The sequence below is a fragment of the Drosophila ananassae genome, unplaced genomic scaffold (assembly GCF_017639315.1).
Source record: "Drosophila ananassae strain 14024-0371.13 unplaced genomic scaffold, ASM1763931v2 tig00000091, whole genome shotgun sequence".
Taxonomy (NCBI): Eukaryota; Metazoa; Arthropoda; class Insecta; order Diptera; family Drosophilidae; genus Drosophila; species Drosophila ananassae.
The window spans coordinates 201566-218451 of record NW_025319113.1 but is presented as its reverse complement, the minus strand read 5'-3'; the positions used below and the strand labels follow the sequence as shown (position 1 = coordinate 218451).

At 41.5% G+C, this 16886-nt stretch overlaps 1 protein-coding gene and 1 long non-coding RNA gene across 3 annotated transcripts; both read right to left on the bottom strand.

The window, feature by feature from the left end:
• Positions 1-4193: 4193 nt before the first annotated feature.
• Positions 4194-6680, bottom strand: LOC123258287 (protein virilizer-like). 2 transcript variants are annotated; one of them, XM_044718161.1, is made up of 5 exons: positions 6567-6680; positions 6314-6504; positions 5753-5913; positions 5536-5693; positions 4194-5483 (listed from the first exon to the last, which is right to left on the bottom strand). In XM_044718161.1, exon 5 carries the CDS (start codon positions 5326-5328, stop codon positions 4201-4203), a length of 1128 nt encoding a protein of 375 aa, XP_044574096.1. In that variant the 5' UTR covers positions 5329-5483; positions 5536-5693; positions 5753-5913; positions 6314-6504; positions 6567-6680; the 3' UTR covers positions 4194-4200. The 2 variants fall into 2 exon arrangements, with proteins under 2 accessions (XP_044574096.1, XP_044574095.1); XM_044718160.1 differs by lacking the exon at positions 6567-6680 and having other exon boundaries at positions 5753-6557.
• Positions 6681-6682: 2 nt separating this feature from the next.
• Positions 6683-8391, bottom strand: LOC123258288. The gene is made up of 3 exons (XR_006508012.1): positions 8176-8391; positions 7782-8080; positions 6683-7724 (listed from the first exon to the last, which is right to left on the bottom strand). It is a non-coding gene; the product is annotated as an uncharacterized LOC123258288 (long non-coding RNA).
• Positions 8392-16886: the final 8495 nt, after the last annotated feature.

Sequence of the window (16886 nt, the reverse complement as noted above, 5' to 3'; positions counted from 1 at the left end):
GACTATAGCGGGAGGCTGGATTGCCCTATGCAGAAGGAGAAGAGGAGGAGAATCAACGTTCCCCTGCACTCGTTAGGAGTACTCGATTCGCGCATTGGTTTATTGGGGGGAGCAATGCATGGTCAAGGGTTTGGACGAAGTTGGTGTGCCTTTTTCGGCATGTGAGTTCTTAATCTTCTTGATGAAACTACGAAACCCGTGGAATATCCTTTAAAAGATGTGAAATCCTTTAAAAGATGAAAGAACAACGCTGCCCTTCCAAAATTGTTAAAGGCCCACCCTTCAAAAGGGGGAAGGATGGGCTAAGCAGCTTCCAGATAGGCTAATTAGAAAATTAATAATTTGTTTATCTGCAGCGGCATTTAATCTTCTCATTTGTCTCCCAGATTCGCATGCACTTTGTTGTCATTTTGTGGCGCATGCGCTTTTGGGAGCTTTGGAAGAGCTTCTGCGCCAAAGCGGTTCTTCTTTTTTGGGAGTTGTTATTGACGGGCCGCTTTTTGTTTTTTTGTTCGGATTTAGGTCAATAAATTGAATATAAACAATTGAATCTCGTCTTTAATTCGGTCGCTATCAAAACGCTGATCGCTCATCACACACATTGCGATCAATAGCCTCCTTCCTGACAGATCCTGTGCGTTCAGAAGAAATCATTCGACAGCACACTGTATAAATAATGTCATAAACAACGTTGCCAATCTGAAAGCCAAAGGCTTTCATGTTATAGCTGCAGTCCTAGACTTGAGCAAAGCCTTTGACTGCGTCAACATCTCAATCCTTTGTAAATTCCTTTGTGATCTTGGATTTAACCATCGATACATCAATTTTATCATTGAATTCTTAAAGAAAAGGATACTTGTCATGGGTAAAACCGAATTTACGGTTAGCAAAGAAGTCAGTCAAGGAAGCTGTTTAAGTCCCATCCTCTTTAATCTCTACACTGCTGCTCTTCATTCTATAAGCGACCACCAAAGCCTAATTTTTCAGTACGCGGACGATTTTTTCCTTATCTCCTACAGCAAAAACTTCTCGGACGCAAGGGACATCCTTGAACAAAAGGTCAATAACTTTAACAATATCTGTGATACTATTAACCTTACTTTTACTACTAACCTTACCTAACCTTACTAACCTTTTTTTTACTATTAATCTTACTATTAAACTTACCCGATGAAATCGTCTGTGATACATTTTAACAATAAATGACGAACACTAGGTATAATGTGTAATAATTTATTAATTAAGGAAGTTGATCATGTTTGCTATTTAGGGAGAACTATCTGTACAAATAACTCATCCATACACGCTTTCAAAAGCCAATCAAACTAACATGTTTCTAAATATGTTAAGAGGTTGCCGTTTTGGCATTCATCCCGGCTTTGTTAGACCAAAATATGAGTATGCCTGCTCATCTTTTGCTAATATTTCTAAGACTGTTTCATCTGCTGTTCAGGTACGTGCAAATTTATATCTTAGAAAATCTCTTGGACTTATAAAATCAACTCCGGTTAACATTATTTATCACATGGCAGGTGAACTTCCTCCAGCTTACAGGATAAAGTTTGCGACAGCTAAAGAGCTAGCAAAAATTTTTTGCTTTTAACCTCCCGGCTGCCTCCCTTCTACAAAACCATTTTTCCGCTAAGAACACTAGCTATATAAAGACCTACCTAGAATTTAAAGATATATATGATTCCATAACACATGTTGACTCCTTCACTCATAAACCAAGGATGCTAACATTTGACATTTATTTTTTTAAAGGTGTATGTAGTAACAAAAATTCTTCTAGCCCTGACTTGGTGAACAATTTAATGAAAGAAAAACTTCGTATTCTCTCTGACAAAAGTTATGACATTATTTTTACCGACGGTTCTGTTAAAGATAATTTCACAGGGAGTTCTTTTTACCATATAAATAACAACACAACGAAAAGTTATTATATGAATAAAAAATTATACTCGCTCACTGCAGAACTTACACCCCTAGAGAAAGCCATTGAGTTTGCAATTGAACAACAACTTGTCAAGGTAGCTATCCTGACTGAAAGCCATTCTTCTAATCGCATAGGGTCTGAAATCTTAAAAAAGTTAACTCCAATCAAAGTATGCTGTACCTTCAACTTCATCACGTTCCTAGTCATGTTAATATTAAGGGAAACGAAATAGCTGACAATGCTGCGAAAAACGCCAACAGCTCAGGAACATATATCAATTTTAAATATGAGATCAACGATGCTATTAACCATATTTATAATATAATTAAAATTGAATGGGAACGCGAATATAATGCCTTCTGTTCAGAAAAGAACATTGCATGGGTTATTGCATTCTATTTCCTTATGTCACACATAAGACATTACACTGCAATATCAATAGATTACAAGTTAAGCAAATTAACAGGATCCTCAGTGGCCATTCTTTTGATAGATACACCATACCAACACCATCTCTCACATTCTCTTGAAATGTACAAAATACAATAATATCCGTAGAAGATTCCCGATTCTGCTTAAATATAATGACATCTATCAATTTTTTAAGCAAGAACCCATTGAAAAATACAAAACAATAACTGATTTCATTGAAATGGTAAAGATAGATCTATAAGATACATTAACTTAATTTAACTAACTATCGGAATATTGGAATTAAATATCATTATGCACAAATGTCCGTCAAATTAGCCTAGTTAGCGTCGAAGTGGAACGGTGGAATCGGAACACAGCAACGAATTTTTTTATTTTAAATTATTTTACTGTTTAGCCACTAAATTGATTGAAATAAAATTTAAAATTGTTAAGAATTGAAGAATTTATAGTATCTTCTTACTTTGGGCGGGATCAACAACCTTAAAATACCATTAAAATGCATTTGAAAAATTGGCCCCACACTGTTTTGGGTCCTAGCTCAGAAATAAGAGGAGGCCCCAAAAAGCCCGATAAGGCACCAAAAATTGTTTTTAATATTGTATTAATATAATATAGTTTTCTGAATCGAATGAGATTATTTCTATCAGAATCGCTCCCTACGATTCGATGGAATCAAGTCTTGAAAATTTCTGAACCTATTTTACCAATACTGGCCCCATAACCGCTTCACATGTTTTGACGCTGGCCAACATGGCGGCAGCCATGATCGAATTTGAATTTCCCCATTATCTCCCCTTATAGAGGATGCCCCATTTTGCACGGTATATCACGAGAAAGCTAATTTTTTGCTTAATCGAATACCGGTAGTTCCATTCAAATCGCTCCCTACGATTCGATGGAATCAAGTCTTGAAATTTTCTGAACCCAATTGACCAATACTGGACCCATAACCGCATCACATGTTTTGACGCTGCCCAACACGAAGCCCGCCATGATCGAATTTGAATTTCCCCATTAACTCCCCTTATAGAGGATGCCCTATTTTGCACGGTATATCACGAGAAAGCTAATTTTTTGCTTAATCGAATACCGGTAGTTTCATTCAAATCGCTCCCTACGATTCGATGGAATTAAGTATTCAAATTTGTACATGCTTAACAGGTGCTTAACAGCACAATGTTAAAGCTCAACAGACACATGTGTTGGCCTATTTTCAACACTGAATGGGCGCCATTCCCCATTTTCATTTTACAGTTGAGACGATGCCGATATACATCAAAAATTGTGTAAGTAATAATAATACATTATTTATACGTTCGTATAATACAATCATACGTTTTATTATTTTTTCAGAACGTTTCTTTGTACGAGTATGTGCCACGCCGTGGTCGCCGGGCCCCGGGACAGGCACGATGACGGGCCCCGGGAGCCCCACGCGGACGGGCCCCGGGAGCGCCCCGCGGACAGGCCCCGATAGCGCCCGGCGGACGGGCCCCGGGAATGCAAGGAGAACGGGCCCCGGGAGCGCCGCCAGGCCAGCTCCGACGTCGGCCACGGCGGTCCCGGAACCCAGCAGGAAGACAAGTAGAAGCAGGACCAGCAGCCACTGAACCAGCAGCAGCAGGACCAGCAGCAGCAGGACAAGCAGAAGCAGGACCAGCAGCCACTGAACCAGCTGCAGCAGGACCAGCAGCAGCAGGACCGGCAGTCACTGAATCAGCAGCAGCTGAACCAGCCGAAGATGCAGAAAAAGCCTGATCGGCCATTGTAACAATTAAAATAATTAAAAAAGTAAAAAGAAAATATATAAAACAAGTTAAAATTAATAATTAACATTTTATTTGTATTTGGGGCGGGCATATTGGAGCGGGCGGGGTTGGAGAGAAATGCGGGCGTGTCAACAGTAGGGATTCCGCCAGAGCGTGGTTCCTCAAGAAGGATTGCAAGGCATTGGCGAAGCTCCCTTGGGCCATGGAATCGGTGACCACCTCGAATTTCTTAGACACGGGTAGAAAGCGCCGGGGTTGCTGGTAGCTCAACTGGCTGGTGCTCACTGCCTCCATGAGCATCTGGAATGAGTACTCTATCTTCTTGCAGAGGATCACTGTCTCCGTTTTGAACTCGGCGTCTTTGCTCTTTTCTGGATTCCTCTCCAAAAATAGCCTTCGACAGCAATGGTGCACAGTCCCCAGGGCTTCCCACAGATGCATCTTCTTGATGATGGCTTGCAGGACGTACTTCGACCGCGTTAACTTGGCAGTCTTCAGGGCCTCTATTACCGCTTCGTATCCATTCATTGGCGCTTTCAGAAAATGCGCAATTCCCAGGCGGGTGTCCAGCAGAGCATACACGGCTTTGAGAAGCTGAAGCTTTATGGAGAAGGCTATAAAGGGTTCATGGTACAGCTTGAAGACCGCCTCGAATGGGTCGAATTGGTGCTCCTTACGTAGCTGCTGAAACAGTTCCCCACTGCAGCCTCTGGGCTCTGCCATCCGAGCACCCAGCTTTATATGGCGAATCTTAAAAGCGGGCTGTGGCTGCATGCAGGCCGCTTGGAAGCTTAGAGCGATTTGCACAACATGGGCCGCCTGTCGCTGATGCACTTCATCGTTGCTGAAGAACTGTTGCAGCACAAAGTTGCGTCGCTTGTTGTTTTGTAGAACCTTCGTAGAACTGCAGTGGCTTTTGCCATGGCTCGAAGGCGTTGATGGCGGGAGGAGCTGCTGCCGCCGCTGTTTCCTACTCCCTTTCGTATTCCGCAATCGCCGCTGCGTTCTCTGCATCGTCTTCTTCGTCGTCACCAATGATCTCATCGTCGCTGAGAATGGGCTCGAACTGCTCCTGCGGTGTACACGATCGGTCGTCTTCATCCCGATCCCTATCTCCGCGATGATGCGACTCGGAAGAGTGCCTGTAGTGAGAGGCTTGCATTTTATAGTGGAAGCACGAGTCTTCATCGAGAGATTTTCGAGGGGGTGGTCATCAGGGCGCCATTCAAGCCGTTGACATCATGATTCTGCAGATAGATAGCTGATGTTGTCCACCACCTGGGGTCATAGTCCCGGGAAGTCCCTCTTGATCATGTGATTCAAGAGTTTACAAGAGTTTAATTCTAAAATGAAAGTCACATTAGATGAATTCGAAGTGGAATCTACTAATCTTACCTGACCAAGGTGACCACACGGCAATTTTGTGGAAGGGCGTAATAATGGGCCTCATTCTCCTCCGCTCCGTCGGGATTGGCTCCTTTCGAGATGGCCGTAGCACTGACCTTTACCAATAGTCCCGTGGCACAGATGTCCAAAGAGCCCAAGCTGAGTTTCTATAAGATTACGAGGATTATGATATGAGTTATTTCAAAATTCCATGTGTAGTACTTACCTTATTAGCCAACTCCGCCAGATAGAGCTGACGCAGTGGCTCCTGCAAACACTGCAGGCTCGTCACTTTGTCTTTCAGCGGTAGTGATTCCAGGCAGGTAGGACATCGAAGCTACAAATGGCGTCCTTGGCCACGGCCGCACAGTGGGCGATTTGGTCTCGCTAGCGGCATTTAATTAAAATTTTCAAATTTAAAAACTGTTAATATTTCTTCACATATGGATAGCAAATGCTTTGATTAGATTTTTAAAAGCTTTTTAAATGCTGTACGATTAGCTGGTCATATGCTGTGAGCGGTCAAACACACCATATGATTTTGCAAAGAGCTTTACACAATTTTTTCTCTTTGCGCGCATTGAATTTGAGTTCCTCGGAAATTTACAATTTTTAGTGAATTTGTTAAAAGTTTTGCTTTTTATTATCTTCATGGTATATATTACAAAAAAAGTCAATGTTTGTGACCGGTCTATAAATGTGTAGCTCATAAAACGTAGTGGTAATTCAGGGTATTAACAACTAGCCTGGATTAGCGTACACCTGTCTTTCGTGGAGTAGAACTTACCGGATTCAAGTGGATTCAGTATAACTCTTTTATTAGCCGAAAGTGTGATTCAGTGCCGTCCAAAATGTGTAATATCAACTGCTATTACCTGCTAGCCTTCAAACTATGGTACTTTTTAGGAACAATGTCAGTAGCAAAAAGGGTGCTTTTTATGGTATGGCACTCAGAAGTCATCCCAACAAAGAAGTTTGCTGCCATGGAAAACTTTGTATTTGGTACTGTTTTATTAAAAGACAAATTTCAAATATTTTACCAACATTATTGAGTGGCTTTAGAATTGATCACCAATTCCATATGACCATGCTTGATGGCAAAACGTTCAGTGTTATATCGGGATCTTCTTCGCAAACATGCGGAATATATAAGGCAACTCCTAAGAATATGAACGATCTGAATTTGGTGAAGAGCTTGTCTATTAATGAAAACCTCTTTGAATATGGGTTATCAAGTCTTCACGCCTGGATTAGGTTTTTCGACTGTGTTTTGCACATTGCATATAGAATTCCGATTCAAAAGTGGCAAGCTCGTGGTGTTGACAAAGATGTTGTCGATGAAAATAAAAGAATTATTCAGCAGAAGCTGAGGGAAGAGATTCATTTGCTGGTAGATATACCAATTGCTACTGCTGGCAGTACGAATAACAAAAACACTGCAAGGAGGTTTTTCAAACAACCAAATTTGGCTGCTCGTATAACAGGAGTAAGCTATAATTTAATACATCGATTCAGTGAGGTCTTACGAACACTAGCATGCTGCCACGAAATAAATTCGGTCGCATTCCGGTCTTACGCATTGCAAACTGCCGAATTGTTTGTAAAATCATATTCCTGGTTTTATATGCCATCTTCTGTTCACAGAATTTTAATTCATGGAGCAGATATTATAAGCCATTTTTGCCTTCCAATTGGTATGATGCCCGAGGAAGCTCTTGAAGCCAGGAACAAAGTTTATTTATGGCCTTTTTTAGATAAAGTTTATTTATGAAATATGTTAATTGAAGTTTAAATAAAATAAAATTTAAAAAAAATTTTAATTTTAAAAAAAAAATTTTTAATTAAAAAAAAAAAATAAAAAAAAATTAAAAAAAAAAATTTGTTAACTTAAAAAATTCTATGATTTGTTTCTGATCAGTGAAAAAAACCGACTGAAAAATCTATTTTAGTTTAGAAGTTATTAATTAAATGCCGCTAGCGGGACCAAATCGCCCACTGTGGGCCGTGAAGAGTTGTTCGATCTGGGCCTGCACAATGTTGCTGATCCGCAAGCCACGTCCCCTTGAGCGCCATTGTAGTGGGATGAAGAATAGTTCGAATCACTGCTACCAATGTGGGATTCCGAGTTGACGGAGCGCTAAGAGCCAGAGAATTCAGCCCAACTGGAGATTGATCCTATGCGCATCAGCTTCTTTTGCCTGTCACATATAATAAATATTTCAAAATCATTGAAAAGTGAATGCAAAACACCTTACCTAAAATCAGCAGCTGCTGAGATGCGCGATCCTCGGTTGCGTCGGTTGCTGGCACCATGAGCTAGTGCTGCCTCCTATCTGGAGGCGTACAGTAGAATCAGTTGCTTAAGGTCACTGCTTACTGAAGCTGCTTCATTTGCCAACGCCTTGTGTTTCACCATCACGGACAGAATGCGAGTCAGTACTGGTGGTTTGCACAGATCAATTTCCTGGAACTCTAGTAGCTGAGCCAACTCCAAGGCGCTCAGCTTAAGGGTGCGGTAAGGCATCGCTACCATGCTACATGGTAGAAGGTAAAGCTGGAAAATTAGTAGAGAAATAAGAATCAACAGTTCTGAGAACACCTACATAAGTATAACGAGTAGAGAAATTTGTACATGCTTGAAATACATACATTTGTACATGCTTAACAGGTGCTTAACAGCACAATGTTAATGCTCAACAGCCACATGTGTTGGCCTATTTCCAACACTAAATGGGCTTTGCGCCATTTTTTTTAAAGAAAAAACCAAGATGGATGTGAAAAATCATGTAAGTATGGGATGAGTTTGGAAAAAAATTAATATAAAGATTATTTGTATTTTTATAGATTGATGATGATGGAAAGCCAGTTTGGAGCCAGTCCCCGACTCCAAAAGTGGAATTAAATTGTTCGATTCCTGGAAATTAAAATTTGAGAAGAAATTTTGCAAAAAGCGGTAAGTGAGCCAATTTTTTTATATTTTTGTACCCTTGCAAAGGGTATAATAATTGTGGTCAAAAGTGTGCAACGCAGTGAAGGAGACATCCCCGACCCTATAAAGTATATATAAGTTATCACCCGGCACATTCGAGCCCCCCCCTTTGCTCAGCATTATTCGCCCCCTACCACTACGCCCTGAACTCGACCCAGACTCTTAAACCCGAATCCACAACATAAGCACAATTCCCAATATTCAAGTGCTGTGGGTTCAAGTACATCCGGCTATGTCGCAAGAGTGCAACTAAGTCACAAGTGTGAAACTATGTACGCTGACTCAAATGTTGCGGGAGAGCTGACACTAACTCTTGACACAAAGTGTACGCCGACTCTTGACCGGAAAGCTGACTCCACACCCGCTGACTCCACACCCGCTGACACCACACACGCCGACACCACATATAGAGTTGGAGTGGGAAATCGGCCAACTCCGAACTGACGATCGGAGGGTCACGACTCTGCGTAGTCAGTCTTCTCCGGACCTCAGAACCTGGCAGCTGAACCTAATATTCTTTACTCAATTCCAAATTGTATCCACTAAACACTATTTCCATCAAATATCGAACCAATTGTTAGATTAAGAATCAAGGAATAAATTGTATCAACCCAAGCAAGCATGAACGGAGTTCTGATTATCAGGTGATCAATAAAACGACACCTTAACTTATATATATTCTTGACCAGGATCACCTTCTGAGTCGATATGGGCATGTGCGTCTGTCCGTCTGTCTGTCTGCATGTCTGTCTGTCTGCACGTCTGTTTGTCTGCATGTCTGTCTGTCTGTATGTTTCTACGCAAACTATTCTCATAGTTTTAGAGCTATCGAGTTGAAACTTTGCACAAATCCTTCAGGCAGGCATGCATGCTGGTTTAGTAAAGCTCTACAGAAATTGTAGATAGCCATGACTTTTTGAAAATATTAGATTAAAAACTCCAATTTAACTGAAAATAATATTGTTTAACCACCTATAACAAATTCAATAAAATTATTTCGAGTTTTTTCTTAAATCCAAAATTAAAACATGGTATGATCTACTAATTTCAATAAGAAAATAAAAATCTTCCATAGAAAAATGTTTGGGGAAAAATCATAGAAGACCAAAAATTAATGTAGAAAATCTGAGATTTCAACTTTGGATGCATATTCCAAAGGTATGGTAACTGCTAGATACCATTTTTTAATTTTAGTTGGTACACATACATTTCAAAAATGATATGTACTAGAAACAATGATGGTCATCGCCATTACACGGCCTACATAATTCAATATATGGTAAAATTTGATCAATTTCTTCTCTTAGGTGTACCGCGGAAACTGTGGGTGATAGAACCTATGTTTGTTCTGGACTTTGGTTGAGGGAATCCTAAAGGTTATGGAGCAGGTAAAATTATTCGTGGAGGAAAAAAAAAGTTGGAAATTGTCGGCCTGAGTAATTTGTCTACAAACTTTTAACAAGTTTCTCGAAGTTCTTAATTTCACACATAGGCGATGGCGTTTACCCGTCTTTACGGGACGGCCAAGGAAATCTTCCCCCTCGTTGAGCTAGGAAGAAACTTAATATCAAAAAAATAAATAAATAAATATAGATTAAAATTAGCATATAAAAGAGCTAGAATTATGTTAGAAGACAATAAGATAATTAATAAGGAATTATATGATAAAAAAGTAATAAACGCAGATATATCGTTAGGAGACAAAGTCCTACTTAAGGATGAAACAGAACATATGTAAATTAGATCCAATTTATTTAGGACCCTATACAGTAGAAAAGTTAGAAGATAACGATACGATAATATAATAATTAGGGTTACTAAAAAGAAAAAACAAAAAGTACATAATTGAAAACTCTTATATGAACAAAATAATGAAAAGCAATAAAAAGAAAAATGAGATTTAAGAATATGAAATTTAAAAAAAAATTTGTCTTTTATAAAAAGAGACAATACTTAAAATAAAATACTAAAACATATATTTTTTAATACACATAGTTTTAAACATATATATTTACACATTCATATTAACAACATTTTTTTCTTTAATTTATATAATTTAAACAGAAAAATAACATTAATACTTAAAATAACTATATAAAATACGTTATTTTTTAAGAGGATGGAGATAGATGGAGATATTATGACGTTTTTAACCAACTTACCTATCAGAATACTAGACGGATACGTAACAAACTTCCCAATCTATATTGTGATAGTTCTTTGCTTGTATCCGAAAGTTTAGATTTTACAGAAACTTGATCAGAACCGCCCACATACTGGCAACGCTTGTAATCTCTTGGATTCGTTGCTAACCTTCATTAATATGCTGGAAATCGTGGGGTCTAATGTTGATTATTCATCGTGTTTATTGCGTAACACGCACCATGACTTCCCCGTGGGCATGTCTGGCATATCCCTCGGTGAAATTAATCATGTTGGAAATTTTTAAGGTCGGCGTCCGGACTTGTATGTCGTTTCAGATGAAATTTCTGACCCAAACGGTAACATTATACATTATACAATCATTATAAACATGTTACATGTTTCTGGAGTCCTCAACACGGAGTACACCGAGATCACATGGAATCTGTACAAAAAGAAGTCCTAATTATCGCACTTCGAGGACTTAATTGGGATGCAAATCTTCACCTTCTCTCCTACCATGGTAAAATTTTATTAATCAACTTACCATCACTAACTAACCATGGAACGATGCTCGGTGTCGTGTTTCTACATAATCTGATCAATGATAGTGTACAGCTAGCATCTACTAACACGTTTAAAATTTAACGTTCCTAGTATAATTAGACTAGAGGACTAGAAACTTTCGTCCTCTACTCCTTAACCCGCAATAATGTCACTTCCCTTGTCACTTGCCGGTCACTTCCCACACTACCCCAAGAAAAAAATTCGGCTTCCGAATTAGCTGTTAATGAGCAAAACTCGTCTTCCAAGTCCTCCGGGGCATCACTCCAAGTGATTCCAAGGAATACCCTTGAACTTACCCCCGTAGCATCTTTAATGTTCGTTTATTCACTATATTTGCTTAAAAACTAATGAAAAATAATAAAAGGGTTGCTAGCTGCGGATGAGGCTGTCGATGTCGTGAGGCGCAGAAAAGGTTGTGTTTCTAGAGAGGGCCTCCAGCGATATCGATACTCTCATAAGATATCGAGTTCGATTGTGTTATGGTAAGCACTTAGGGTTGCCACAGTACCCCCCTCCTAGAGTTCCTGTTAGGAAAGATACTTTGCTGGGAATCTGACTCGTCGTCCTGATCTTGATAACTGCTCGGTTGGCTGGGCAGTTGGCGCTGTCGTTTTCTTGAGTCGAGGGAGATTCGTTTTGGAAGATGTATGCCGGTTTAAGTCTGTCGATAGACACCTTGTTGTCTTTTGTATGTCCTTTGAGTGTAAAGTACTTGTCGTGCTTTGCTAGCACTTCGAACGGACCCTCGCAGTTTGCTTCTAGAGGGGTTTTGACTCGATCCACTCTGACGAAGACGTGGGTACAATGGTTTAAATCCGGGTGCACAAATTCCTGCGGTGTATGATGGTGCACTGGCTTAGTGGTTGGTAGCTGAGATATGGTTTTTTGAAGAGCCGCGGTGAACTCAGACTCGGTATGTTTTTGTGTGTTTGGTGTAAAAAATCCGCCAGGGACACGTAGAGCGGTGCCGCAAACCATTTCAGCTGGGCTCAACCCGATGTCGCTTTTAACTGTTGTACGTAGGCCTAGGAGGATTAAGTGCAGGGAACTGCTCCAGTTAATAGGATCGGCGCATTTTAAAGCAGCTTTTAATGTTCTGTGCCAGCGTTCTATCATCCCGTTGGCTTGTGGGTGGTACGCCGTCGTGCGCAGGTGCTTAAAACCGCAAATTCTGGCGAGCTCTTGGAAAAGTGTGGACTCAAATTGTCGGCCTAAATCTGTTGTGATGTGGAGAGGGATTCCGTACAGAGCGAACCAGCCTGAAATCAGAGCGTTGGCCACCGATTGTGATGTGATGTCGACTAAAGGGATTGCTGCGGGCCATCTTGAGAAGCGATCGATACACGTGAGGCAGTATCGGTATCCGTTCGATGATGGCAGTGGGCCAACGATGTCGATATTGATGTGTTCGAAACGGGCGTCGCTGGCGGCATACTCTCCCAGTGGCGATTTTGTGTGTCTTTGGGTTTTAGCTTTTTGACACGGGATGCAAGAGCGTACGATTTTGGCCACATCCTTCGCCATGTGGGGCCAAACATAGTGTTTGCCGACCAATTTATTCGTCGCCTTAACTCCTGGATGGCTCAGCGAGTGCAGGGCTTGAACCACGGTTTGGCGTTGACATCTGGGCGTGAACGGGCGTATCTGGTTATTGGCGACGTGGCAGTACAATTGTTTGTTTGAGCCTGAAAGAGATAATTTGGTTAGTGAGATGGTATTTTCAGGATCAGAATTGATTAGCGATTGCAGTTCGTCGTCGTTTTCCTGTTCCAGTGCCATCTCGTCGAAGTCGATGTGTTTGATGGCTTCGATGCGTGAGAGAAGATCAGCCACATTGTTTTCCTCTCCTGTGATGTGCCGGATATCGGTACTGAATTGGCTGATGAAATCCAGTTGGCTCGCGCGTCGCGGTGATGCTTTCTCGCTGTTTTGATTGAAAGCGTACATCAGCGGTTTGTGGTCGGTGAAAATTATAAAGTTTCTGCCCTCCAATGCGAACTTGAAGTGCAAAATGGCCTAATAGATGGCAGTCAGTTCTCTATCGTACGTGCTGTACTTCTTTTGCGTCGGTGTGAATTTCTTGGAGAAGAAACCCAGTGGTTGCGTCTGCTCGTTGACAATCTGATGTAACACGGCACCCATGGCGTCATCGGAGGCATCGGTAGTTAGTGTTAATTGCGAGTTAGGTGCCATGTAGTTCAGCAACGTTGCGTTTGCAAGCTCGTTCTTGCAGGCGTCGAATGCGTGGTCGGCTTCTGTAGACCAGAGTATCGGGGTCTTGTCGTTCTTTTTATTGCCTTGGATTAGAGTCTGGAGTATGTGTTGGTTATCAGCAGCACGTGGGATAAAAGGCCGATAGAAGTTGATCATACCCAGAAACTTTTTTAAATCTTTAGCTATAAGCGGTTTTTTAAAGTGGCGAATGGCTTCCACTTTTGCTTCGGATGGTTTCAAACCGTGCTGGCTGATGTCATGTCCCAGGAACGTGAGTTGTGATTTACCGAATTGGCACTTCTCGACGTTCACGGTGAGATGTGCCTTTCGAAGGCTGTCGAGGGTCGTACGGAGGTGTGTCTCGTGCTGCTCCGCGGATTCTGAAGCGATCAGAATGTCGTCGATGTATGCGAAAACAAAGTCGAGATCCTGTATTACGTTGTTTATGTGACGCTGAAAAGTTTGCGCTGCGTTGCGTCAGCCGAATGTCATGAACAAGAATTCGAATAGCCCAAAAGGCGTGATAATTGCTGTTTTGGGAATATCTTGCGGTTCGACAGGGATCTGGTGATATGCTTTTTGCAGGTCGATTTTTGAAAATATCTTTTTACCGTGTAGGATGCTTGTTACATCCAGTATGTACGGAATAGGGTATCGATCCGGCACTGTTACGTTGTTTAGTGCTCTGTAGTCGCCGCATGGTCGCCACTCTCCGTTTGCTTTCTTTACCAGGTGTAATGGACTGGACCAGTGGCTTTTTGATGGGCGACATATTCCTTTTTCGATGAGGTAGGAGAACTCAGTTTGTGCGGCTTTGAGTTTGTCGGGCGCTAGTCGTCGGGCGCGGGCGTGAGTAGGCGGGCCGTTGGTCGAGATGAAGTGCGTTACTTCGGACTCTGCTGGCAGCCGGTTCGAGTTGATCGTTGCGAGATCGCGGTATTCGTGAAGCAACCTAGCGTATTGGCTGCTCGTGTCGTAGGATAAAATCGCGTTTATTTTACGTTGAGGCGCGTGAAATGTTGATTCGTGCAGCGTAGCTCGATCGATGAGTTTGCGTCGTTTCATATCGACGAGTAAGTCGAAATGTTGAAGGAAATCAGCTCCAATAATAGCGCAATTGACGTCAGCTAACACGAAGGTCCAAACGAAGTTTCGTTCCAATCCCAGCGACACTGTTATGCTTTTTTCTCGATAGGTTTGTATCTTCGTACCATTGGCGGCGAAAATAAGCTTTGGAGTGAGCATAGTTTTTGCGATTCTGCAGGGTGGCATCACTGAAGTGTCGATGAGAAATTGAGTTTTGGAGTAATTGTCGTTGATGGAGAGGCGGGCAATTGTGTTGTGGTCTTCTTCGAATTTGTCCGCCGAATCCGAAGACTGTTTTAGTTTTTTGGTTCGGAGGAAAACGAGCACGGTTGGCGACATTTCTTGGCGGCGTTGCCAAATTTGCTGTGGTACCAACATAAGCCTGAAGTCGGGACGCTGTTGCGATCCGTTAATGTGGATGAACTGTTCTTGCGGTAACGGTTTTTGAACAGCGCGTTGATTTGTTGCTCGATGCGGTCTAGACGTTCGTCGAAAACGGTGCTGCTGGGTGGCGCCGATTTGGCGTCAACGGTGCGTATATGATGAAAATCGCCGACTTCCATGACTTTGTCTGCCAACTTAGCTAAATCTGCTAGGCAGGCGTCCGATGCTTGCAAGATCGCTTGCACTTGTGTTGGTAGGCGCTGCAGCCACAGTGCTTTTAAGAAAGTTTCGTCAACTTTGTTTGCGGCGAGTGCGTTTAACTCGTTGAGAAGTTGTGTGGGGCGCTTTTCACCAAGGTCAGTCTCCGAAATCAACTTCTGGATTTTCTTCTGCTCGCTTTCGCAGAAGCGTTCCAAAATGCACGACTTTAAGTTTTCGTACTTGCCTGTGGCTGGTTGGTTGACGATGGCGTCGGCAATTCGGGCCAGTACCGGTGCTTCGATTGACGCCAGGATCGTGTTGAATTTCGTTTCGTCTGTAGTTATTCCTGCCAGAACGAATTGGGCTTCGATTTGCGACAGCCATAATTCTGGGTTCTCGGTCCAAAAGGGCGGAATTTTAACCGCCTCGCGGTCAATAACTACGTCGGAACCGCGAGTAACGGTATCGTAAAAGACGCCGGCGTCGTCTTGTATGGTGTCGGGGTCACCAATTTAATGTTCGTTTATTCACTATATATTTGCTTAAAAACTAATGAAAAATAATAAAAGCGTTGCTAGCAGCGGATGAGGCTGTCGATGTCGTGAGTCGCAGAAAAGGTTGTGTTTCTAGAGAGGGCCTCCAGCGATATCGATACTCTCATAAGATATCGAGTTCGATTGTGTTATGGTAAGCACTTAGGGTTGCCACACATCCAATCAACAGGGTATTAAACGGAACGGACTGATGTCGCGGTATTACAAAATTCCTACAGGCGATGTCACCTGTTAGACAAATATTTTTCCGATAATAAAAAGATTCTAAGCCGGTTGAAGTCAAGCTCCCAGCAACTGTCCAATCTGATTCTTCAAAAAACTAACATATTCTTTTAATCTGTTCTTACATTCAATCATCTTTCTAACCGCCTACGTATTTGAAACATTTTTTCAAGCAACTTAGTCTTTAGTCTGACTTTGCCGTATCCCGACGTATTTATTGCGATTGCTCTCATCTGCTCTCATCTGATTCACTATATCTTTGATACGAGTTTCCTCTTTTCGCCTATCATTGCCGGAGCATATTTGATTTACATAGTACATTGAACCATAAAATTCTTAAAAACAGTATTATTCTTCAAGATTATTACTGCCGCGCTCTTCAAATATTCATATATATATTCCCTTCCTGAGTTCTATTCTCCGGTCGAGTAATCCCGTTACATCTTGTTACTCTGAAGCGGTTATTCGTCACGGCGTATCTCTTTTGTTACGTCTTCTCTTTGACGTGCCTGATCCGAACGTGCCTCTCTACCACAGAGTTTCTAATTGAATTCTTCTCGCTCTCACTACAGTGGACAAACCTCAGTCAATAATGAGTATAATTTGGACTGCTAAGAAATGCGAGTTTGGAGGATCCATCACTGGTGACTCGTATCTGTCCTGCTGGCTTTGCAACAACTGCTCACATATTAAATGTGCTGGTGTTGGGCACAATGCACAGTGGGCGATTTGGTCTCGCTAGCGGCATTTAATTAAAATTTTCAAATTTAAAAAATGTTAATATTTCTTCACATATGGATAGCAAATGCTTTGATTAGATTTTTAAAAGCTTTTTAAATGCTGTACGATTAGCTGGTCATATGCTGTGAGCGGTCGTTTGACACCATATGATTTTGCAAAGAGCTTTACACAATTTTTTCTCTTTGCGCGCATTGAATTTGAGTTCCTCTGAAATTTACAATTTTTAGTGAATTTGTTAAAAGTTTTGCTTTTTATTATCT